Source organism: Chiloscyllium plagiosum, unplaced genomic scaffold (genome assembly GCF_037043375.1).
Source record: "Chiloscyllium plagiosum isolate Xiang-an unplaced genomic scaffold, Cpla_swu_hap1 HiC_scaffold_8, whole genome shotgun sequence".
NCBI lineage: Eukaryota > Metazoa > Chordata > Chondrichthyes > Orectolobiformes > Hemiscylliidae > Chiloscyllium > Chiloscyllium plagiosum.
In genome coordinates, this window is record NW_028270146.1 from 71881943 (window position 1) to 71907927 (window position 25985).

At 41.4% G+C, this 25985-nt stretch overlaps 1 protein-coding gene across 2 annotated transcripts in view; it reads right to left on the bottom strand.

Moving 5' to 3' along the window:
• Positions 1-591: 591 nt before the first annotated feature.
• The window catches only part of arhgap5 (Rho GTPase activating protein 5), a 74966-nt gene continuing 49572 nt past the window's right edge, over positions 592-25985 (bottom strand). For both annotated transcript variants that reach the window (XM_043697896.2, XM_043697897.2), the window contains 3 exons: positions 14366-14497; positions 6955-7060; positions 592-2652 (listed from right to left, as the gene is read on the bottom strand). In XM_043697896.2, the coding sequence (XP_043553831.2) occupies positions 2346-2652; positions 6955-7060; positions 14366-14497 (545 nt within the window). In that variant the 3' untranslated portion in view covers positions 592-2345. The remainder of the gene's footprint in view (positions 2653-6954; positions 7061-14365; positions 14498-25985) is intronic.

A 25985-nucleotide genomic window follows, 5' to 3' on the forward strand; every position in this document is an offset into this window, starting at 1 on the left:
AGGGAGAGAGATATAGGAGCAACAACTAATGATTTTCTGCCTCTGTCCTTCATTGGATCAAGTTTTTGGTGACCACAGGTTTGTAAATGGTAGAATGAGGGGGGCCAGAAGTGCCTTAGAATTGTCAATTCTAGAAGAAACAATGGCACGGATTTCAGAATTAACTTACCTTATAGGGACCAAACTTGCCAATCCTACTCAGGATATAAAGGTACAGTTCGTTATGTTAATTTGATATTGTATCTTTAAAGTCCTAAATTGAACATTTAAAACAATCTAAGTTTTAGTTTTTTTTAAGGTAGTGAATAGTAGATGTCTCTGCTATGAAGTACTGTAGGTTGTTCCAATAATGGTCAGTAGCTCGTGTAGGCACTCAATACAGGATTCAAACTCTTCTAAACTAGCAAGTTATAACAACCACAAATAGTTCCACTATTACTTGGATAAATCTATCAATCGAGGAAAAAAAAAACCCTCGATCTTTGGTTAAGAAGGTTAAATGTCACCTGCAGTATACATGCTCTTTGGTGCAATTTAGATGTTTTATGAAGAATGGTGCAATATGCAAAAAAATGCCATTTTCAGCAGTGCCACAGTTCATAGAAAAAAGATTTTATTAAGGAAAGTGGAGTACAAACTCTTAAGATTTGCTTCTCAAATGATTTATTTACTATAATACATTGTAGCTGTATCTTAAGAGTTTTCACGTCAGTCCCACTGAGGCAATGAACAACACTGAGCAAATTGAGTTGTTTTCATAGTCAACTAGCACCCAAACCTACACAAAACATATACTAGCAGCAGAATGTGTTTCAAATGATTAACAATTCTCTGAAAAGAATAGTATTCTGATAATATCTGCAAATAGTTGCAAACATTAATTGACTGTTCCAGAACTAAAGTAGAATTGATGCTATTCATACAGCCAGTTTCCCCATCAAATACTGATTACATTCCATCCAGCTCACCAATTTATTTTACATTAACTTTCAGGAAAACTTACAGCACTTACTCAAATTAACAAATCTTCTACTTAAAGCAGAATCATTTTACAGCAAAATGGGTACCGATTTGAAAAAAGTGTTTTCTTTTTAAAACAGGTTGTTACATACATATAATTTGAACAATGTAAGCTAAAATAATATTCTAAATAAATTTTAGTACAAAATACCACAGGAAGTAACAGGAATACAAGCTTTACAAAATTATACATGAACTGTGTGTAATTCCCAATACCCAAAATATTTATTGCTATGTTAGCAATATTTAAGTCATAACAGGTTACTTGTAAGGGTCACATTAAAATGAGTTAACAGAAACAAGCAGCACTTGTAGCTATTTAATACACCATCTTTTTTGCAAACACAACATGTGAAAGCCATATAATTGAAGATTATGGAAAGATTTACAATCTCATATGAAAAATGACTTTTCTATACACCCAATATTTTCCCCTTTCATTCCAAAGAGGAAAATTATTTCTAAAAATGCATTAGGATAAGGTACAAGACCAACCATGAATTAAACACATGCATTATTTTTCAACAATTAAGGATACTATAAAAGTCTACATTTTATCCTTTAAATGAAACAAATGCAATAAGACATACAGGATAAAATGATGGTAATTTTAAGCTCAGTTTTTTTCTCTTGAACTGATCCTTATTGTGCTGTTGATCATTAAAATAAATGGATTCTTCCAATAACAAAAAGAATCACCACAGTTCTATTACCAGTAAACAGAAGGTGCAGTAGACATCAAGTCTTTTACAGTACACCTGGTATTTCTTTCTTAAAACTACATTTTCAGAAGCAGTGCAAATGTTGGGAGGCTGCTAATGACAGCACGTCCATCTACCCACCCACACAAATATGTAAGGACACAAACACAATGACTCCCCAAACAGCACAAATAAAAGGTCAAATCCAGTTGGAATATTTTTATATTATATTGTTGGCTGAGAAATATATTTGACTTCATTTTGTACAATTTAGTGTATACATAAACTCTGTTATTCACAACTGTCAAAAGGTTTGTGAAGAAAACAACCACACAAAAAAAATCCACAGAAACTGTCAAGAATGCTTTTCTTTCATGCAGCAAGTGGAATGTATTTATTGCAGCCAGTTTGTTTTATACACAGTCATTTTAGAAATTCCATTAATATCCACACTTACAACTGTCTCCTTTGGTAAGTGAAGAAAGGAATGCTAGATTGATCTTAAAGCAATGTTGCTACTATAGTTTGCAAATGCATAATCACTTTAGGTCTTCCAAACTTTAGCAATTGGACTGTCAAACACCCAGTTTAGTGCTTCTATAATGATATCTCTTGTTATTTTGCTCATATGATATCAAGCTGATCTGTCTGCATCTGTGTTTGAAACTGTTGAGATGCTGGCGGTGGTGGCAACGACGGCAGTGGTAACAATGGTTCTACCAACTGACCTGTGCAAGGCTCCTCAGGAGGGGTGACTGTTTCTACAATTTCTCCATCATAAAAGAGGAACTGGTATTGCTGAATAAACGTCTCAATTGCAGACTGATTCACTGCAGCATTGGTCAGGCCATCTGGTCTCAGGAAGGTAGGCCAAAAACAAATGGCAAGATTATCTGCTATCATACGATTTGTTTTACTCTGCTGACTAACCCTGCAGAAAGCACAACAAAAATATCAGGTCTAGTTTTAAAACAACTGTATCAGCAAAACAAATGTTAATCATGAAAGTTGTTAATCATGAAAGTTCAGACTCAGACCTCCTGTTCTCGTTGAGATGACTAAATAGTTTTTAAGTGACCACTATACTGAAATAAAATACAGCAAACATTAAAGGTTTACAACCTTCCAGTACAGAATTAAATATTGTTGATAATTAATTATAGATTTCATATTTATTAACACAGAAAGCATAGTTTCAAATTTTTTAACACATATGTTCAAGACAGTCAGTTAATAATGTTTATCGTAACATTTTGGGAGAAACAACCTGGTCAGAGGTATACTCAATCAAGGATAAAATAATGCTCACAGCTTATTTGGTACATATTTGGATACATATACTGTACTTGACATATAAATGTCAATTATTTGTTCCTTCAATTTTTTTCTAGTAATTTTAGACAAGCATTTGATTAAGTGCCATATAATAGCAGCATATATAACCATATAATAAGTGCGAGCAAAACTGAAACCCACGGAATGAAATTATGATGGTTAACAGTTTTTTCCAGATTGGAGGAGGTTTTCTTAATTTATAAATGACCTTGGTTTGGGTATACAGGGAACAACTTCAAAATTTGCAGATGACAAAAACCTGGGAGGAACAATGGACATTGAGGGTGATTGTTAATGACAAGAGCAACAAACAAGCTGGTGGAGTTAGTTGACACCATTATATGAAATTTAATGTAGTGAAGTGCAAAGTGATGTGTTTTAAGGCGGCTGAGGGGATAATTTTAAAGATGAAGCTAACATCAGGGACTTGGAAGTACAAGTGTACAAATCATTGACACTGGTAGACCAGATCGAAAATGCAGTTAATAAGGTATACAGGACCCCATATTAGTGACAAGTACGAAAGCAAGTAAATTATAATGATCCTTCATAAAATACTTGCTCAGCCTCAAATGGAGTATTGTAAGAATTCTCACTTTAGGAAGGATGTCTGGTTACAGAGAAAAAAATAATTACATGAATGATTTCAGGAATCAGGGAGGTTCAGTCATCTTAAAAAAAAATTAAGAGGAGACATGTGGATTTAATCGAGAAACTAGTTTCAATGTTAGGAGGATCAAGCACCATGACCCCACTTTACGTGAATAGCAGAACAAAAGTTCACATGAAGAACTTTTTTTTTGAAGATAATGTTTAAGATTTGGAATGCATTACCTGAGAATGTGTGGAGAAAATGCAATTGTGGGGTCCAAAAGGGAACTGTATACAAAGCCAAAAACAAAAAGAAATTGTACAACTATGGTAAAAAAGTAGGGGATGTATATCAGTTTTTAGAAAGGCTGCCATAGATAAGCAAATAGTCTCATTCTGTACTGGAACCATCTATGCTTTTATGAAAAACCTAAACTGAAATATAACTGTATAATGAATCACAAAAACATTGCATTATCAAGCAAGACGTGCTGATAAAATTATGAATACAATAAAATCAGCATTAGACAATGCAAAACACATCAGCAAGACTACCAAAAGCTTTCTCCAAATTTTGTTTTTGGATTGCACAACATAACTTGTAAAAGACAACTGTCAAACTCAGTACCTTCCATTCATACTCAGGGTTAAAGACCAGCTCCTCTTAAAATGGAAAGGTAACATACAATTCAAATGCCTGGAGGAAACAAACTACTGACCTGTCGATACTCATTCCCTTTTTCCAAAAATACATGAATACATGATTTAATCTACTTCATTGCAGTCACATTTATTGCTGGGAAGTTGGTGCATTCAACTTCTTACATTCGTCCCTTTTTATTTTGCATACCTGAAATGCCCCAGTTCACTATTTTAAGCTGCTTTTTCTAAGAAATGGAATTGTCCACAAATAATTCATGAGTATTTACACTCTTATCCATGCCTAGTCTCTAAGAAAGAAATAACATTTTGTCTTATTGGGTATAAACTGTGCACAAAGAGATCTGAGGGTCATCAACTGCCAGGGATAAACAGGGCTGTTATTCGCTGTTCTAAATCTTGGATACTGCTTTTCCGACCAAAGATTGAATGGCGGTGAACAATTAAGCAATCAACTAAGCAATATCTCAATGCTGACAGAGACCAGCCCTTAAAAGGCAAGCCCCAAGACATCACTACAGTAATGTAATAGGACCAAAAATCTTCAACTGGCCTTTCAATAAACTTTCCTCTATCTGAAGTAGGACTGCTTACTCATGATTATGCGGTGTTATTTTCATTCAGAACTCCTCAGAGACTGAAAAATGTAATGGAATATTTAGCAAAATCCATACAACTTTCAATCATGATAAATGACAAGCTCGAAACTTCCAAACAATGGCCTCTCCAACAAGACAGTCCAACTCCCACCTTCCTGTGACATTCCTAATACTTTCATCATCAAATCCCTCACTAACACTGGCCAGGAACTTAATATAAATACTGACACAGTAACAGGTCAGAGGTTGGATATTCTACATCAAATGTCTCACCTCCAAACTTATCCATGTTTTTTTTTCCTATAAGGTACAAGTCAGGAATGTGATGGACGAATACCATTGCAACAACAATTTAGGGGAGGCATAGTGGTGTCACTGGACCTAGTAACCAAGATCAGGCAGCATCCAGGGAACAGGAGATTCGACGTTTCGGGCACAGGCCCTTCTTCAGGATTCCTGAAGAAGGGCCTGTGCCCGAAACGTCGAATCTCCTGTTCCCTGGATGCTGCCTGACCTGCTGTGCTGTTCCAGCAATAAAGTTTCAACTTTGATCTCCAGCATCTGCAGACCTCACTTTCTCCTAGTAACCAAGATCACCAGACAAGGCTCTGGGGACAAGCATTCAAATCCCAACCAGATTCATTAGTGTCCTTTATGGAAGAAAATAAGCATTTCCTACCGAGTCTGGCCAATGAGTGACTGCAGACACATAATATGTTGACTCTTAACTGCCCTCAATTAGGGATGGATTATAAATGCTGGCTGAACCATCGATACCCACATTCCATGAATGAATTAAAAAGTTCAAAATATGATGGCAACTTTGATGACATTGAGCTTATCATTGACTAGAACACTATCAACCATCTCCAACTGCTTCTCCCACTAGTAAAGCACCTTCAGTGTCGCATCTACATAATGCATTGCAGCAACTTGCCAAAGCTAGTTTAGCAGCTTCTTTCAATATAGTGACTGCTACCACCTAGACAAGGACAGGGGACGCATGAAATCACCACCACAAATTGACCTTGCCGACTTGGAAACGTGTACTTTACCACTGGGGCAATATCTGGTAACTGCCTAGCGAAAAGGAGTAAAGCGCCACCTTCTAAGGGACTGCAGTGGTTTATCAAAGTGGCTCATTATTACCTTCCCAAGGGCATCTAGACATTGGTTATAAAACCTGCCTTGCCAGTGGTGCCAAGAATAAAAAAAGAGGAAAATTGTCTTAAATGGTCTGTGAACCTACTGTTGTATATTTGGAAGAATCTAATGCTTCTTCCATGTAACTCATTACAATGAGCATGAAGGCAACATGTTTATTACAACGGTGTTAAGTACTTTGCAGGGATTATCCAATTTCTGCTGTATAAACATCATATTCATTCAAATTAAAGGGGTATTCTAAGCAGTCTGTTTTATAATTAATTAGGTTTAAGGTTTCGAAAAGGTTCTTGCGGTGAAAATTTGGGCTATGTGAGAATTTAAAATAACATGGGGCTTTGGAGAATTCCTTTGGGGAGTTAAGTGCTCAAACATTTTTGCAACAATTGATTGATGGGAAAGCTCTGATAATCTTATGTCTGAAAAGAAACTTGCATTTTGAAGATGTCATTTTGTAGTGTGGCATCCATTGTGTCATCTTGTTGAGAGAGATTCGGACTCGGCGTTATCTGCTGATATCAATAGATTTCTCTTCTTTCACAACTCTATTTTACTCAAGTATTACTTCAGTTAAAACAATTAGAGCTGATTGAGTTAAGTTATGCAAACATCATTTCATTGTTGACAGCAAAATCCAGTCATGTACTCCAAAAGATAAGGCAACCAAATTCACAAGTTTCAGCCCAATCTGAAAAATTGCATATTCATTGCATCCTTATGAGGACAAATTCCTGCAGACTGAAATCTCTTCCTTCAAACACTACCAGCAATGCTTACTTGTCATCTTCACCTGAGTCGAGCGTCTTTGGTTTGTATTCTACATATTAAAGGAACTTTGCCTCTTTGATCTAATTTTTCAGTGACCAGATAAGCTTTTGACCTACCTGTTTAAATGGGTAATAATGTATTTGAAAACTTCATAGTTTACTGCAGGAAACTTCTTCAACAATTCCTTGAGAGCATTCAGCTTTTCTGTCCTGTCTGTCAGTCCTGCAAGAGAAAAAAAAAGTTTTACTTTTTTCTCCTTTATTATCAATTTATTTTGGCAAAAACTTTCATAGTTCCAAGATCAAACCTTAGGAGATAAACATTTGGCAGTATAGGTGAAATGAACACATAACCAGCTCGCCCTGCAGTTCCTTGCTTTGTAAGGTGTCTTTGTTGGTCGAACAAGTCATTCTTCAAGTACTAAAAGAATTTACATATTCAGTGGAAATAGAAGAAAAAGCATAATGACGGTACAAAATTGGCCTTTAGAACTTCAACTTTTAGATCTGGTCTATCCTTTTCCATCATTATTTTAAAACAAATAGAATTATGGCTGCTGGCCCCAAAGTGCTCCCCCACTGACACCTCAGTCACCTGCCCTGCTTTATTTCCCAAGAGTAGGTCAAGGTTTGCACCTTCTCTAGTAGGTACATCCACATACTGAATCAGAAAATTGGCTTGTACACACTTAACAAATTCCTCCTCATCTAAACCTTTAACACTATGGCAATCCCAGTCTATGTTTGGAAATTTAAAATCCCTTACCATAACTATCCTATTATTCTTACAGATAGCTGAGATCTCCTTACAAATTTGTTTCTCAATTTCCCTCTGACTATTGGGGGGGGTCTAAAATACAATCCCAATAAGGTGATCATCCCTTTCTTATTTCTCAGTTCCACCCAATATACCTCAGTCCCTGGATATATTTCCGTAAACATCCTCCCTCAGCACAGCTGTAATGCTATCCCTAATCAAAAATGCCACTCCCCCTCCTCTCTTGCCTTCCTTTCTATCCTTGCTGTAGCATTTGTATCCTGGAACATTAAGCAGCCAGTCCTGCCCATCCCTGAGCCATATTTCTGTGATATGCTATGATATCCCAGTCCCAAGTTCCTAAACATGCCCTGAGTTCATCGGCCTTCCCTGTTAGGCCCCTTGCATTGAAATAAATACAGTTTAATTTATTAGTCCTACCTTGTCCCTGCCTGCCCTGACTGTTTGACTCATTTCTGTTGTCAGTTGTACCCGTCTCACATCGATCTCTTTCCTCACTATCTCCCTGGATCCCACCCCCCCCCCCCACCTTACTAGTTTTAATCCTCCCAAGCAGTTCTAGCAAGATTGTGTATAAAAGCTAAATACAGATATCATGATGATTTTTAATAGTACAGGTGTCAAATCTAGATGTTGGCATACAATGTATCCTTACAAAACTTTTTGAAGAAACAAAATTTGGAAGCATTGTGAACTGTAAGGATTGAAAGGACAGGTCAGTTGGTGAAATGGGCAGAGAATGAGCAGATGAAATTCAATGTAGATAATAAAGTAAAGTTGTCAGAAGTCTTACTAGACCTCAGGGAGCACTGAGAGCAACTGGACCTAGGTGTAGATCGTACACACATGCCATCACTGTGTGTTGGTAGAGGATGGAGTGAATTGTGAAGGTGGAGGAGGGGATGCCAATCAAGTGGGCTGCATTGTTTGGAATGGCTTGGTCTTTTTTTTCTTGACAGGACATTCCTGGGCAATTTTCCACACTGCCAGGTATATTCCAGTGTTGCACATGTACTGGAATAGCTTGGTTAGGGCACATCTAATTGTGAAGTATACATCTTTATTACTATTGTTGGAATGTTGTCAGGAGCTTTTCGCCTTTGCATTATCCAATGCTTTGAGTTTTTCTTGATACTGCTGACAGCACTGTACTAGCTGAAGTCTGCCATCCATAATACAAGGGACATCAGCAGAAGGCAGAGGTGTATCATCCATTCCTGTTAATTTTGGAACAGAACTTTTGAGCAAGATTAGTCATTCAGCCCTCTGAGACTGCTCTGCCATTTAACAAGATGGCTAATTGTGCTGGGGTCACAACTCCATTTGTTTGTCTGTCCTATCTATCAGCACCTAACTCTGCCTTGAACATTTCAATAACTGCACTGTTTTCTGAGGAATCACTGACAATGAGGATATTTATTAATGTGGAGCCATTTAGCACAGTGGTACTGCCACAAAACATTAATGTTGAGGCCATCATTATTTTTCTTTTATTTTGCTCATTTTTGGTTTGGCACTCTGGATTGCAGTTGAGAATTGAACAGCAGCTTGTTTAAGAGAAGAGAACAAAATACTAACGATTACTGTCAGGAATTGGCCTGGGAAGATAAAGCAAATTAATTAATACTCTAAGACGACTTTAGGCAAACCAGCAGAGAAACTGTTATGCTCAGCGACTGGCAGCTGGTTGAATGCTGAATTGGTTCATCAGTGGGAGGAACAGTACCTGCCAGTGAGCCCCAGAAAATGTTGTAAGACAGAAACCAAAGGGTGAACCAGCTTTTGAGTGAATATTTTGGGAAGGAGACAGTGTTGCTTTGGAAGCTATAGGATTGTTTCAGTTTTTGCTCTCTCTAGTTATTCTTGAGTTATTGACTTGTTGAAAGTTCAGAGACAAGAACTCCAGGCCATTAGAAATAAGGAAAAGTCTCAGGAGGTCTGCTGAAATTATTTGTGGTGACCAGTAACTTCGCAATTCAAGCAAAATACAATCCTACATAGCTGTAATACAGTCCATCAGATTTCATGAAGGCTTGGTGCTCATCAGTGAAATGGTTATCGAACTGACAACTTAGGATTCTTTTATTTTTTAAAAATATTATCCCTTAACTGCGTCAATCTGTCTTTCTGTTGGTGCTAGTGGGTTTCGTAACGAAAGAAGATTGGGTTTAGATCATAATATTAATCAGATTGCCTTGTAGTTCATCCATGTTCTGCTAAAGTTACATGAATAACAATAATAAATTGTTAACTTTTAAGTCATAAACTAAGATCAGTTATTTATAAAGTCTGGTTAGGAACATTTGAGCAATTTCAAGGATCACTGAATGTTTTCATTTCATGTGTTTATGAATCCAAAGTTAATGGAACAGATTTGGTCTGGCTTGCTATCCCTGTCTTATAACACTAGTAATAATAATTTTTAAAATCCTATATTTTATTAATACAGGCATAGATTACAAGATCATGGAGGTTATGGTCAATAAGTATAATACATCAGTTCAGCCTCAACTAGAGTGTTGTGCACACCCTGGACATATTTTAACAAAGATAAGAAGGCATCAAAGGCAGCATACCAAATTAAATCAATGCAAAATTTCAGGGTCAATGAACATGTCACATAAATAAATGGGAGAGTGTGGCTGTTTTCTTTGGAGAAAGTAAAATTGAAAGGAGAATTGATGAAGATATTCACAATCATGAAAGATCCGGAAACTGCAGTTACAAAATATGTTCCCAATGGTGGAAGGATCGGATATGAGAGGAAACAGATTTAACATAATTGACAAAACAAAAAATGGAAACACGAAGAGAAACTTGTTCACTTAGTGGTCAAGATCTGGAATCCATTTTCAGAGAAGCACATGCAATCACAAGACCGCAAGATATAGGTTCAGAATCAGGCCATTCAGCCCATCGAGTCTGCTCAACCATTTAATTAGGCTATTATGTTTCTCAACCTGTTCTCCTGTATTCTCACCGTAACCCTTGATCCCCTTATTAGTCAAGAACCTACCTTAAATACACTCAGTGATTTAGCCTCCACAGCCTCCTGGTGCAATGAGGTCCACAAATTCACCACACTCCAGCTAAGAGAATTCCTCCATCTCAGTTTGGAAAGTTCATCCCTTTACTCTGAAGCTGTACCCTGAGGTTCTAGTCTCTCCTACTGTTGGAAACATCTCTATATCCACTTTATCTGGCTTCTCAGTATTTCTGTAAGATTTGATCAGAAACCCATCATCCTTCTAAACTCCACTGAATACAGACCCAGAGTTCTCAACTGCTCCTTGTATGACATGACCTTCATCCCAAGAATCATTCTTCTAAAGTTATTGTGGAATCCCTTGAAGGCCAGCATATCCTTACTTAGAAAGGGAGTCCAAAACGGCTCACAACATTCCAAGTGTGATCTGACCAGGACCTTATACAGCCTCAACACTACATTTCTGCTTTTATATTCGAGCCCTCCTGAAACAAATGCTAACATTACATTTGCCTCCCTAACTGCCAATTGAACCTGCATGTTAACCTTAAGAGAATCCTGAACTAGGACTCCCAAATCCCTTTGTGTTACAGATTTCGAAAGCCTTTCCCCATTTATAAAATAGTCCACGCCTCTATTCTTCTTACCAAAGTGTATAACTCAACTTCCACGTTATATCCCATCTGCCATTTTTCTGCCTACTGTCCTAGCCTGTCCAAATCTCTCTGCAGCCTGTCCACTTCCTCAACCCTGCCTTTCCTTCAGCCTATCTTTGCGTCATCAACCAACCTGCTAAAACTTGGTGCTGGTAAAAATACAGCAGGTCAGATAGCATCTGAGGAGCAAGAGAGTAGGCGTTTCAGGTATAACCCTTCTTCAAGGCTCAAGGGTCTTGAAGAAGTGTTATTCCCGAAACGTCAACTCTCTTGCGCCTTGGATGCTGCCTTAACTGTGGAGGTTTTTTCCAGCACCATGGTTTATCAAGTCTGACTCTCCAGCATCTGCAGTCCTCACTTTCTCGTCATTATCAAACTTAGTTACAATGCCCTCAGTTCCTTCATCCACATCATTCATGCATAATTGAAGCATTTAATTGAAAGTTATCTGAAAAGGTAGAATATTCAGGAATGTGGGTGAATTCAGGGGAGCATCACTGGGTGCATTTCCCAGTTGCAGTGCCAAAAGCATGATAAGCTGGAAGGGCTTCTTCAGAGTTAACAATTCTGATTCCACATTCCCCCAATACCAAGTTAGTTATTTATTCTTTGTATGTTTCAACTGCAGAATATTCTTTCCAAGTATTTTGAAAAGCGAACCAATTATGAAATATCAAGAAAGATGATAATGCAAAACAGCAAGTTTAATTTTTTTTAAAATCAGTCGTTGAGAGAATTGCAACAAAAGAACACAGAAATTTCCTAATTTCTTTTTCTGTTCTCAATTTGTGCACCACTCACTTTCTTACCAGAGTTAACGCAACAAATCCAGACTCCTCTTTGGAACTGAAGCGGGCTGAAAACTGATGAAATTTATGCAGTAGAGAAAGGGGGAGGATGAATGAGTAGAAAAGGGTGAGGGTGCCAGGAGCAAAAGACAAAGGTACTGTCAATGGTGACAAAGGAAAGATGTAAAATCAGTGTGAATGGTAGGTCTGAAGAGGAGAAAATAGGTCAACTCTGTTGAGTCCAAACCCAAAACAATGAGGGGGCAATCCAAATGGAGATTATTGTTATTGCTCTGAAGTTGTGGAAGTCAATGTTCAGTGTTGAAAGTTGGAAGTGCATAAACAGAAAATGATGTGCTATTCTTCCAGATGCTGTTGAATTCATTGGAATACTGTAACAGGCCCACAACGGACACGTTATTATTGGATCAAAATAGTTTATTGAAATGACAAGCAAATGGATGATCAGCGTCATTGCACACAGCTGAAGTCTCTGTCAACTTGGTAGGAGAAATTGCTCGGTTGGAGAAAATGTAGAATTGGTCAGAGGTACCTCTGTGGATGACAGGATCATCAGAACAGATGCAGCAGAGATTGAGAAACTGGGATGTTGGAATGGAATCCTTGCAGGAAGTAGGTTGTGAGGAAATATAGTCAAGGTAACTGTGTAAGTTGGTAGGTTTGTCGTGTATATTGTGGACAGACATAACACAGATGTAGAAACAGTGAATGTGAGGAAGGCTAGAGAATAATCAGGGATACAACTGCGTGAAGGTGACAAAAGAATGGAAACTGGAAGCAAAACTGATGATTTTTTCCAATTCTGGATGAGAGTTAGAAGCAGCATCAATGATATAATCAATGCACCAGAGAAAGTGTTGAGAGGAAACCAAGGATGTCTGGAACAAGAAACTTTTCATAAAGTCCACAAATAGACAGGCATAACTGGGAACCATGCAGGTATTCATCATCACAACTTGAATCTGGAGATGGTAAGATTAAGTCAAAACAGAAGTTGTTTGAAGTAGAGAAGAACTCAGCGAGGCAAACAAGACTGCTGGCGAATGAACACTTGCTCAGGTTTGCATTCAAGGAAAAAACAGACAGCCTTCAGACCACCCTGATGGAAGATGAACTTGTAGAGAGATTGTACATGCATGGTGAGAAGGCAACAGCTGTGGGCAAGAAATTGGAAAGTGTGGACTTGATGTAAAAGATCAGAAAGATTTCAAATTCCGATTCTTACGGAAATTTACCACCCCATTGTATGTGCCCATGCAATTACAAGAAGGTGGAATATTTGGACTTCTCCCCCTGCCTCGTCACTGTCCAAGGTTCAAAATGCACCTTAACGATGACGAATTGGTTTACTTGTACTTCTTTCCACGTAGCCTTTTGTATTTTCAGCTCACAATATGGCCTCCTATACAATGACAAGATAACACAAAGTCTAAGTGGCCACGTTGAAAAACACCTTTGATCTGCCAGTACGAATGACCCTGACCTTTCAGTTCCTTGTCATCAGTAAATCATCTTGCTTTCATGTTAACATTTCCATTCTAGGACCTTGACGCAAGCTGGAGAAACACCTCATTTCCTGCTCAGAGACTTTACAGTCTTTGGGGCATGAACACTGTCCTCCATTTTGGCTTAATTCTGTTTCACCCTTCACTGATGCTGCTGGGCCTACTGAGATTCTCCAGCAATTTCTGTTCTTATTCCAACATCCGCCGTATTTTGCTTTCAGTTGTTTCTTCTCGACTTGTGGAATGGAAGTTTATTTCTTCTGGCAAGTGTATTTTCCAACATTCTGAGCCATTTGTGACAATTTGAGACCCTTTTTATTCAAACATTCTTAGTTGTCAAGGAGGAAAGAACCAATACACAATCTCAAATCTTCCCACAGATGAATAAGGTGATTTTAGAAATGCAACACTCATGTCTCTTCAGGTACTCATTAAAGTGGAGCATGAAACATACTCAATTTACACCTCCAAGCAACAAGGCAGCAGGTAGGTGGGGTGCAGAGATGAAAGTTACACCATTTTTCTTCTTTTTCTCTCCCTTGGGATTTTTCCTACTTCCTAATATCTATAATTCAACTAAACAGCATTTGCATAAATACTCAGCACAAGTATTCAATATTACCAGATTAACGCTCAAAATAAGCTTTCTTTACATTTTATTCAATGTCAAATTAATCTTCAAAAATGAATGTTTGAAATATCACAAATGTAAACAAACATTGTGGAACATTCCCATAAATATCCTTAAGATCAGTAGCGTTTACTTATTAAAGAAAAAAACTCATGCGACTTACTAGCTGCTTCCAATAGCTCTGAATGTAGGTTGTAGGGAATAAGTGGATCGGGTAGATCAGAAAAGAAAGCCTTCAGAGCTCCTGCCACTGCATTAACAGTCACATCCATCGCCACAAGATCAATGTTGTGATCTAAAATACAAAATTAATGAATATAAATATATAAAATGGATTTCTTTCATTACAATGGGGAGCTTCACAAAGGAAATAAATGCAAACAACTTTCGCTTGCTCCGACAAATATTATATCAAACTCCTTGCAATTATATCATACCATTAAAATCTAAAAGGCACAAAACTCACTTTCCATTATTTTCTTGAGAAACTACCATTGACGTAAGATCTAAGCAAAATAATTAAATTTAAAAATATTTATACAAAGTGCTAAGAAATTTTAATGAAAACAGCAAGGTAAATAAGAATGCTTTAAGGTTGCTACATTGACTTCGGAATAAATATAGTTAGAGTATCATTAGTTAATGGACAAAAATGTCCCCCATCTTTGTGACAAAACATGACAACAAACTCCATCTGTGCTCATAAGTTGATGTAATGGATCACAAGATACTCATTGAAGAGGACCTGGCAATTTTTCTTAGTTCCTAACTAATATCTATCATTCAACCAAATAGCACAAATAGAATAACTCTGATCATTACTTCATTGCTATTTGTGGGACCATTCTGTGTGCAAATTAGTTATTGCACTTTTTACATGACAACAGTGATCGCACTTCTTTTAAAAACCACAGTTAATTGGTTGAGAAACACATTGCAACATCAAAGATTGTGGAAGTAAATTTATAAATCCAATTGTCCTCTTAGAATTTTAGTTGAGGAAAGATTGGAAAGGCTGAGATTGTTTTCTTTAGAAGAATAGACTAGTCGGAGATTGAAGTTTACAGAATTTCAAGTGATCCAAATAGAACCGATTGCAAAGAACAAATGTTTCTTTGCAGAGAGGGATGATAGATTTGAATTAGTAAGAGGATTAGAGGTAAATTGAGGAGAAATATTTTCCAATTAAAAAGATAACTGTTTGGGATCTGGAACTCAATGTATGAAAGATGGTCGAAACAGAAACTCTCTTTTCATTGAAACAATGTTTGGTTATGTGCTTGAGTTGTGATAAGGCTAAGAGTCAAGAAGTGGGATGAAGCCAGATAGTTTTTTTTGTCCACATGAGATAGACCAAATGGCATCCTTCAGTGCCGCAAGTCTTTATGATTTTATTTTAATTTTAAAATTACTTTTTTTGAAATTCTTCAAATTTATTCGCACTCATCGAGATATCTCAAAGAATTACTGAACTGCACTACCTGACAAGCGCACAATCATCAGGGTGCAAAGTGTCTTGTAAACAAAGAAATAATATTTTGTAGCATAGGAGGTCTTCGACACAAAGAAAGGGATCACAAAGAGCAATTTGATCAGTGGCCAGTTAATCAACTTTGGAAATATCAACTGAAAGCCAGGAATTCTCCTGCTCTTCATGATATATTGCATTGGTTTTGGCAAAACAATATTACAGTTCAAGTCAAGACTCACTATGATGTTGAAACTGAACCAAAATACAAATCATGTTGGGCTAATAACCTCCTCAGATAATATGCCTAACATGAAGTGATCACATCTTGATTTATAGCTGGATCGAAATTGTTTTTTCACTGAGCGGTGAATTGAATTAAGATGAATTTTCTCTTCATTTTAAAAATAAGAGTTTCTCTAATCAATGCCTTCTGTTATTAAAAAGGTGCAATAGGTGCTGTGTTACAGCAACTTAAACACTTTTCACATTTTTTTGTTACAAAATACAAGTGACAATAAACTACTATTTTACTCTGTTATTAAAGTCGTTATAACAGGGCAGTTGTATATATTTTCAATGTAATGAGGCAGAACCAACATGGTCTTTTCAAAGTGAAATCATGTTTAACTAATTATTGGAGTTTTCTGAAGTAATGTGTACTGTAAATCAAGGGAAACCAACTGAAGTATTATACTTAGATTTCTAGAAGGCAGTAGATAAAGCGCCACATCAAAGATTATTGTGGAAAATGAAACCTCATCCTACTGGTGGTAATATCATGGCATGGATAGAAGATTAGCTTGGTAAAAGAAAACAGGAGGAATAAATGGGTCTTTTCAGGCTCGCAGGATATCACACATGGTGTGTGGATGTCACAGGGTTCAGTGTTGGGGTGTCAACTCTTTTACAATTTATATAAATTATATTGATGAAAAGATTGAAGGTAAAGCAGTTAAGTTTGCTAATGACACAAAGATAGATAGGAAAATGAGAAGAAGATATAAGCAGCCTTAAAGACATGTACATAGGTTAAATGAGTGGGCAAAGATCTGGAAAATGGAGTACAATGTAGGAGATTATGATTTTTCGAGAAAGAATTAAAAAAGCACATTATCTAATTGGTGAGTGGATGCAGAGGTTTGAGATGCAGAGTCACAGAAGGTCAGTATGCAAGTACAACAAGAAATCAGGAAAGCTATCAGAAAGTTATGGTTTCCTGTGAGGGGGGATTGAATGCAAGACTCAGGATATTATGTTTCAGTAATCCAGGGCTTTGGTGAGACCACATCAGGAGTGCTGTGTACAGTATTGGTCACCGCATTTATAGAAGGATGTTAAAGCATTGGAGTCAGTTCAGAGAAGATTTACTCGATCAATATCTCGAGTGAATGGATTGCCTTTTGAGAAAAGTCGAGACAGAGTTTAGGAGAGTCAGAAACAACTTAATTGGAACATTGAAAACAGAACAGTATAGCACAGGAACAGGTCCTTCGGACCACAATGTCTGTGCCAACCATGATGCCATTCTAAACTGATCCCATCTGCCTGTACATGCTTTTCGAAGTTGCTATCATATCTGCCTCGTTCACCTTCCCAGCAGTACATTCCAGGCATCTACCATCCTGGGTTAAAAAAAAACTTTCTTCGCTTATCTCCTTTAAACTTTTCTAAGAATATCTTTAATGTATGTCCCCCAGTATTTGATATTTCAATCTTGGGAAAAAGACTCCAACTATCCACCCTGTCCATACTTCTCATAAAATTATGTATTTTTATCAGGTCAGCCCTCACCTCTAGTGAAAACATTCCAAGTTGGTCCAATTTCTCCTCATAGGTAATACACTCCAATCAAGGCAACATCCTGGTAAAATTCTTTTACACCCAATCCAAAGTCTCCACATCATTCCTATAGTATGGTGACCAGAAATGTGCCAAATGTGGCCTGAAGTCTTATACAGCTTTAACATGACTTGTCAACTTTTATATTCAATGCCCCAACTAATGAAGGCAAGCACCTTATCCACTTGTATTGCCAATTTCAGGTAACTGTGGACTTGCAGCTCAACTTTCCAAATGTAAATCATAGAGTCATAGAGTTGCAGAACACAGAAACAGACCCTTGGGTCCAACTTATCCATGCCAACCAGATTTTCTAAATAAATCTAGCTCCATTTGCCAGCATTTGGGCCATATTCCTCTAAACCCTTCCTATTTCACTTTGGACTTGCAGACCAACTTTCCAAACGTAAATCATGGCATATCATCTGACAAACTCCACCACAATCCACAACTCTCCCAATTTTTATGCCATCTGCAAACTTACTAAATAGACCATCTATATTTTCACCCAAATCATTTATATATATTACAAACTGAGATCCCAGCACTGATACTAGCTGAACACCACAGGTCACAGACCTCCAGTCAGAAAAACACCCCCTCCACAAACACCGTGTCTTTTAAAATCAAGCCAATTTGTCAACTCACCGTGGATCCCATGTAACTTAATCTTTTAATCATGAGGCACCTTGTCAAATGCTTTAGCGAAGGCGATGTAGACAACATCCACTGATCTACCCTCATCAATCATCTTTGTGAGACAACATTCCCCCCTCCCCCCCGCATAAAGCCATGCTGACCATCCTAATAAGTCAGTTCATTTCTAAGTGCAAGTAAATCCTGTCTCAGAAACTTCTCCAAAAATTTCCCTAACTCTGGTTCAAGGCTAACTGGTCTATGATTTCTTGGAATTTCCTTGTCTCCCTTAAACAAAAGAAAAACATTGGCTTCACCAGGGACCTGACCTGCAGCTAAAGAGGACAAAATGATCTCTGTCAAGGCCTCTAATCTCCTCTCTTCCATCCTTCTGTATCTTGGAATAAATCCCATCAGGCCTGGTTATCTATCTACTTTCATGTTTTTCAAGACACCCAACACATTCTCCTTATTATTGGAAATCAATTACCCGAGTTCCAGGTACTGTCCTAGGCCCAACAATCTTCAGCTGCTTTATCTATGACCTTTCCTCTATCTTAAGTTCAAAAATGGGAATGTTTGTTGACAACTGCACTATGTTCAGTGCCATTCATTCCTCATATTCTAAAGCAGTCCTTTCCTTGTCTTTTTGCAGTAAGACATGGATCCTTCTGGGATCTACCCACTTTGGACTTCTGATTTGGGCCTGAAAGTCTGAAAGATCAAAGAACTATAGAAACATACAATACAGAAAAGGCCTTTCGGCCTATCAAATCTGTACGACCTGGAATCTTTGGATTGAAGTGAAAATGGGCAGAATTATGCTCAAAATTGTGATTAAAGCTGCCAAAGTCAGAAAATGAAGCATTTAATAGATGAGTGCAAATCATCTTGCACTCAAGGACCCTTATTAGGGTGCCCCTGCACATGAAGTGTGTACAGCTTGTTTTCCATTGCAATGCTTCAGAAGATGTAGGACACGCTCGTTATAAAAATAACCAGAAAGCTAACTTCTACATACAAAATCCTGAGGAAACGTTTTTTTAACATTCCCTACAGTGTGGAAACAGGCCCCTCGACCCAACAAGTCCACCCCGACCTTCCGAAGAGCAACCCACCCTGACTAGTGCACCTAACACTACGGGCAATTTAGCATGGCCAATTCACCTAACCTGCACATCTTTGTGACTGTGGGAGGAAACAGGAGTACCCGGAGAAAATCCATGCAGACATGGGGAGAATGTGCAATCTCCACACAGTTGCCTGAGGCGGGAATTGAACCTGGGACCCTGGCGCTGTGAGGCAGCAGTGCAAACCACTGAGACACTGTGCTGCCCTTTGACCAGGATATATTTAAGGCAGAGGTAGATAGATTCTACAGTACCAAGGGGATGAAAGATTATACGCAGCAATGTGGAGCTGATGTCAAAATCAGATCAGCTATGCTCTTATTTAATAGCTGAGCAGACTCAAAGGGTTAAGTGGCCTACTCTTGCTCCTTGTTTGTATATCTGTAACACAAAACAAGTAAGATACAGCCAAGGAAAGGTGATAGATGAAAAATGAAGGCAAAAGGGAACTCAACATTGAGTCGCAGAGGCTGTCATATGGCTAAGTGGAAAATGAGGTTTGTTTTACTGGGCACTGTAGCAGGCCCAGGACCGAAGTGCTATCATGGGAGCAAAGTGAAACGAGTAGCAACTGGAAGATCAGAGGCAATTCCTATGGATAGGTAGGAGGTGTTGAACAAAGTGGTCATTCAGTCTGCATTTTGTTTTACATGGGTGCCCCCTTATTTTTCAACTGTGACCCCTTGATTCACATTTTGCCTTGCCAATGCTGAAGACTCAGTGAGGGAAATATCTTCTCTCATCAATAATAACCTTGAAATTGCAAGATATGCATAGAGTCACAATGTACTCTCTCCCTAACTTCAAGCTGTTTTAAAAGTTCCATTTGAAGTTGCTTCACCCTCCTTCACATCGAACGATTCAAAGAGATTCCAAGCTTTCCCCAAATTCATAACTGTGCTTAATGAAATTCACCACTGGCATTGATTATCAATTCAAAGTGCTCTCGTTTCCTCACAGCATAGCTGCAGATGTTGTACACAAGGGAGTTATCAGAGATATACTTTGATTGTTGATATTCATCTTAATTTAACTTTTCCTAATAGTATTCTCAGTAGATTCAGCAAAACTCATGAACTTCCCAGTTAACAAACACACGATTATCTTGCTCAAGGCAATTGAACACCTTAAGTTTAACCTCTAAATTATTGGCTTCCCTCTTAGTGGACTACAGAGTTGAAATAGACGTCCTTTAGACATTATTAGCATTGATTTTACACAAATCACACACTGCAGTAGGCCGGATGCACAACTTTCAATAAGTGTCAAATAAAATGTTAAATAAATAGAAATAATTACACAATCTTACAGAGAACAATATTTACAACAAATATCGGCACGAAATGCAGTATTGAAACATTTCTTGACACATATGCAGTCCTGACTTATCAAACATACTCTTGACACGTGCACAGCAATAACTGGCCAACATGCAAAGTAACCGTGTTTAAGCAGAAATGAAGGCTATTTTGTGCTACTTAGCAAAGTTCTCAAATTTTGAGATCTCTGCAAGACAAAAGCGCATTCTTAGAATATGTTTATTGGGATTATCTATAAATTATCAACATGTGCCTTCTGAACAACGGTGAGCTGAAGATACATAACCTGACACTATTCTGTGAAAGTTTGAGGTAACAATGAGCAATCATGATTATAAACACAAGTACAAGAGGAGGCCATTTCACCATGCCAATCCGCTTCATCATTCAATGAGATCATGGCTGATCTGCCACCTAACCTTTTCCCCATATCCTTCAATTATTTTAATTCACATGGGAATATAGGATATAGGAGTAAAAGGAGGCAATTCATCCAGACAAGCAGGCTACATTATTCAAACAGATTATAGCTGATAATCTACTGCTGTGCCATTTTTCCTCACTATCACCATATCCCCCTATATCATCAATATCCAGAAATCTATTAATTTCTACCTTGAATATTACTAGTGGTTGAGCTTTCACAGCTTCCTAGTAAAGAATTCAAAAGATTCACCACCCCAAGTGAAGAAATTCCTTCTCATCTCAGTCTTAAATGTCCTGACCCTTGTTCTGAAATGCATGCTCAGATTTGAGCAGCCAGGTGAAACATCCTATCTATCCTATCATGCCCTGCAAAAATTTTGCAAAAAATTTCAAGAGGATGAAATCTTATTATGGCAGCATGGTGACTTAGTGGTTAGCACTGCTGCCTCACAGCGCCAGGAGCCCAGGTTCGATTCCAGTCTTGGGCGACCGTCTGTGTGGAGTTTGCATATTCTCTCAGAGTCTGCATGGGTTTCTTCCCACAGTCCAAAGTTGTACAGGTTATGTGAATTGGCCATGCTATATTGTCCATAGTGTTCAGGAGTGTGAGGTTAGGTGCATTAGTCAGGAGAATGTAGAGAATAGGGTAGGGGAATGAGATTGGATGGGTAACTCTTCAGATGGTCAGTACAGACTTCTTGGGCTAAATGGCCTGTTTCCACACTGCAGTGATTCTATTCCATGAGAACTCGAGAATATTCTATCTATCATTGTGAGGATTTGATTGGCAAATCCCTACTGCACTCTATTGCAACCACCTTCGTCCTGAGAGAACAAATGCAAAACATCACAAATACCCCCAGTGAGGTCTCACCAATGTTTTATATAAAGAGGAATCTCGATTGTTTGAACACCATAAGCGGGGAGTATTTTCAGATAATCGAATGCCAGATGACACAGTTTATCCGAGCACTGGGACCTTACGATCTTGTTGAGATAATCTGAAATTTGGATAATCACATGCCGAATAATCAGGGTTCCTCTGTGAACGTAACAAAACACCTTTATATCTTGTACTGAAATCTCCTTGCAATGAAGGCCAACATATTTCTAATTGTTAGCTTCACAAACAGCTGATTTTGAGGAGTGTTTAACATTGCTTGCAGTAAACATTAACAATTACATCCTAGATGTCAGAAGCTTGCCCAATTAACAGCATCAGTAGAGACAGATTTATTTTAGAATTTTAGAACTTCGGGATTTGGCAGCTCAAGATACAGCTACGATGGAGTGAACTGTGCAAGCAGCCAGATATGAAGGAGCTGTTTCCACATTTTGAAAGTCCAGATGACTGCAGAAACTGATAGAAAATTAATCTACTTATGGTGCAAATACACAAAGACATGGAGTCAGTTACAGATATGTAAAGCACAAAATAGACCCTTTGGTCGGACTCGTCCATGCAACCAGATAACCCAACCTAATCTAGTCCCATTTGCCAGCATCTGGCCCATATCCCTCTAAACCCCTCTTATTCATAGATCCATCCAGATGCCTTTTAAATGTTGCAATTGTACTCGCCTCCACCACTACCTCTGGCAGCTCATTGCATACACATCCCACCCTCTGCGTGAAAAGGTTGCCCCTTAGGTCTCTTTTATATCTTACCCCTCTCACCCTAAACCTATGCCCTCTAGTTCTGGACTCCACGACCCCAGGGAAAAGACTTTGCCTATTTATCTTCTCCATGCCCCTCATGATTTTATAAATCTCTATAAGGTCACCCCTCAGCCGCTGACGCTCCAGGGAAAACAGCCCCAGCCTATTCAACCTCTCCCTATAGCTCAAATCCTCCAATCCTGGCAACATTCTTGTAAATCTTTTCTGAACCCTTTCAAGTTTCACAACAGCCTTCCGATAGGAAGGAGACCAGAACTGCACACAATATTCCAAGAGTGGCCGAAACAATGTCCTGCACAGCCGCAACATGTCCTCCGAACTCAATGCTCTGACCAATAAAGGAAAGCATACCAAACATCATCTTCACTCTCCTATCTACCTAGGATTCAACTTTATTCAACCCAAAGACTCCTTTATAAAGTGAAAACAAAGCGGGAGACAGGGAAAGCGGGAGACAGGGAAAGCGGGAGAGCGAGAGAGAGAAGGCGCGAGAGAGAGAAGGCGCGAGAGAGAGAAGGCGCGAGAGAGAGAAGGCGCGAGAGAGAGAAGGCGCGAGAGAGAGAAGGCGCGAGAGAGAGAAGGCGCGAGAGAGAGAAGGCGCGAGAGAGAGAAGGCGCGAGAGAGAGAAGGCGCGAGAGAGAGAAGGCGCGAGAGAGAGAAGGCGCGAGAGAGAGAAGGCGCGAGAGAGAGAAGGCGCGAGAGAGAGAAGGCGCGAGAGAGAGAAGGCGCGAGAGAGAGAAGGCGCGAGAGAGAGAAGGCGCGAGAGAGAGAAGGCGCGAGAGAGAGAAGGCGCGAGAGAGAGAAGGCGCGAGAGAGAGAAGGCGCGAGAGAGAGAAGGCGCGAGAGAGAGAAGGCGCGAGAGAGAGAAGGCGCGAGAGAGAGAAGGCGCGAGAGAGAGAAGGCGCGAGAGAGAGAAGGCGCGAGAGAGAGAAGGCGCGAGAGAGAGAAGGCGCGAGAGAGAGAAGGCGCGAGAGAGAGAAGGCGCGAGAGAGAGAAGGCGCGAGAGAGAGAAGGCGCGAGAGAGAGAAGGCGCGAGAGAGAGAAGGCGCGAGAGAGAGAAGGCGCGAGAGAGAGAAGGCGCGAGAGAGAGAAGGCGCGAGAGAGAGAAGGCGCGAGAGAGAGAAGGCGCGAGAGAGAGAAGGCGCGAGAGAGAGAAGGCGCGAGAGAGAGAAGGCGCGAGAGAGAGAAGGCGCGAGAGAGAGAAGGCGCGAGAGAGAGAAGGCGCGAGAGAGAGAAGGCGCGAGAGAGAGAAGGCGCGAGAGAGAGAAGGCGCGAGAGAGAGAAGGCGCGAGAGAGAGAAGGCGCGAGAGAGAGAAGGCGCGAGAGAGAGAAGGCGCGAGAGAGAGAAGGCGCGAGAGAGAGAAGGCGCGAGAGAGAGAAGGCGCGAGAGAGAGAAGGCGCGAGAGAGAGAAGGCGCGAGAGAGAGAAGGCGCGAGAGAGAGAAGGCGCGAGAGAGAGAAGGCGCGAGAGAGAGAGGGCGCGAGAGAGAGAAGGCGCGAGAGAGAGAAGGCGCGAGAGAGAGAAGGCGCGAGAGAGAGAAGGCGCGAGAGAGAGAAGGCGCGAGAGAGAGAAGGCGCGAGAGAGAGAAGGCGCGAGAGAGAGAAGGCGCGAGAGAGAGAAGGCGCGGGAGAGAGAAGGCGCGGGAGAGAGAAGGCGCGGGAGAGAGAAGGCGCGGGAGAGAGAAGGCGCGGGAGAGAGAAGGCGCGGGAGAGAGAAGGCGCGGGAGAGAGAAGGCGCGGGAGAGAGAAGGCGCGGGAGAGAGAAGGCGCGGGAGAGAGAAGGCGCGGGAGAGAGAAGGCGCGGGAGAGAGAAGGCGCGGGAGAGAGAAGGCGCGGGAGAGAGAAGGCGCGAGAGGGAGAAGGCGCGAGAGGGAGAAGGCGCGAGAGGGAGAAGGCGCGAGAGGGAGAAAGCGAGAGAGGGAGAAAGCGAGAGAGGGAGAAAGCGAGAGAGGGTGAAAGCGAGAGAGGGTGAAAGCGAGAGAGGGGGCGAGCGAGAGAGGGGGGCGAGCGAGAGAGGGGGGCGAGCGAGAGAGGGGGGCGAGCGAGAGAGGGGGGCGAGCGAGAGAGGGGGGCGAGCGAGAGAGGGGGGCGAGCGAGAGAGGGGGGCGAGCGAGAGAGGGGGGCGAGCGAGAGAGGGGGGCGAGCGAGAGAGGGGGGCGAGCGAGAGAGGGGGGCGAGCGAGAGAGGGGGGCGAGCGAGAGAGGGGGGCGAGCGAGAGAGGGGGGGCGAGCGAGAGAGGGGGGCGAGCGAGAGAGGGGGGGCGAGCGAGAGAGGGGGGCGAGCGAGAGAGGGGGGCGAGCGAGAGAGGGGGGCGAGCGAGAGAGGGGGGCGAGCGAGAGAGGGGGGCGAGCGAGAGAGGGGGGCGAGCGAGAGAGGGGGGCGAGCGAGAGAGGGGGGCGAGCGAGAGAGGGGGGCGAGCGAGAGAGAGGTCGAGCGAGAGAGGGGTCGAGCGAGAGAGGGGGCGAGCGTGAGAGAGGGGGCGAGCGAGAGAGGGGGCGAGCGAGAGAGAGGGGGCGAGCGAGAGAGGGGGCGAGCGAGAGAGGGGGCGAGCGAGAGAGAGTGGGCGAGCGAGAGAGGGGGCGAGCGAGAGAGGGGGCGAGCGAGAGAGGGGGAGAGCGAGCGAGGGAAGGCGAGCGAGGGAAGGCGAGGGTGGGAAGGCGAGGGTGGGAAGGCGAGGGTGGGAAGGCGAGGGTGGGAAGGCGAGGGTGGGAAGGCGAGGGTGGGAAGGCGAGGGTGGGAAGGCGAGGGTGGGAAGGCGAGGTGGGAAGGCGAGGGTGGGAAGGCGAGGGTGGGAAGGCGAGGGTGGGAAGGCGAGGGTGGGAAGGCGAGGGTGGGAAGGCGAGGGTGGGAAGGCGAGGGTGGGACGGCGAGGGTGGGACGGCGAGAGTGGGACGGCGAGAGTGGGACGGCGAGAGTGGGACGGCGAGAGTGGGACGGCGAGAGTGGGACGGCGAGAGTGGGACGGCGAGAGTGGGACGGCGAGAGTGGGACGGCGAGAGTGGGACGGCGAGAGTGGGACGGCGAGAGTGGGACGGCGAGAGTGGGACGGCGAGAGTGGGACGGCGAGAGTGGGACGGCGAGAGAGTGACGGCGAGTGAGTGACGGCGAGTGAGTGACGGCGAGTGAGTGACGGCGAGTGAGTGGGGGCGAGTGAGTGACGGCGAGTGAGTGACGGCGAGAGAGTGACGGCGAGTGAGTGACGGCGAGAGAGTGACGGCGAGAGAGTGACGGCGAGAGAGTGACGGCGAGAGAGTGACGGCGAGAGAGTGACGGCGAGAGAGTG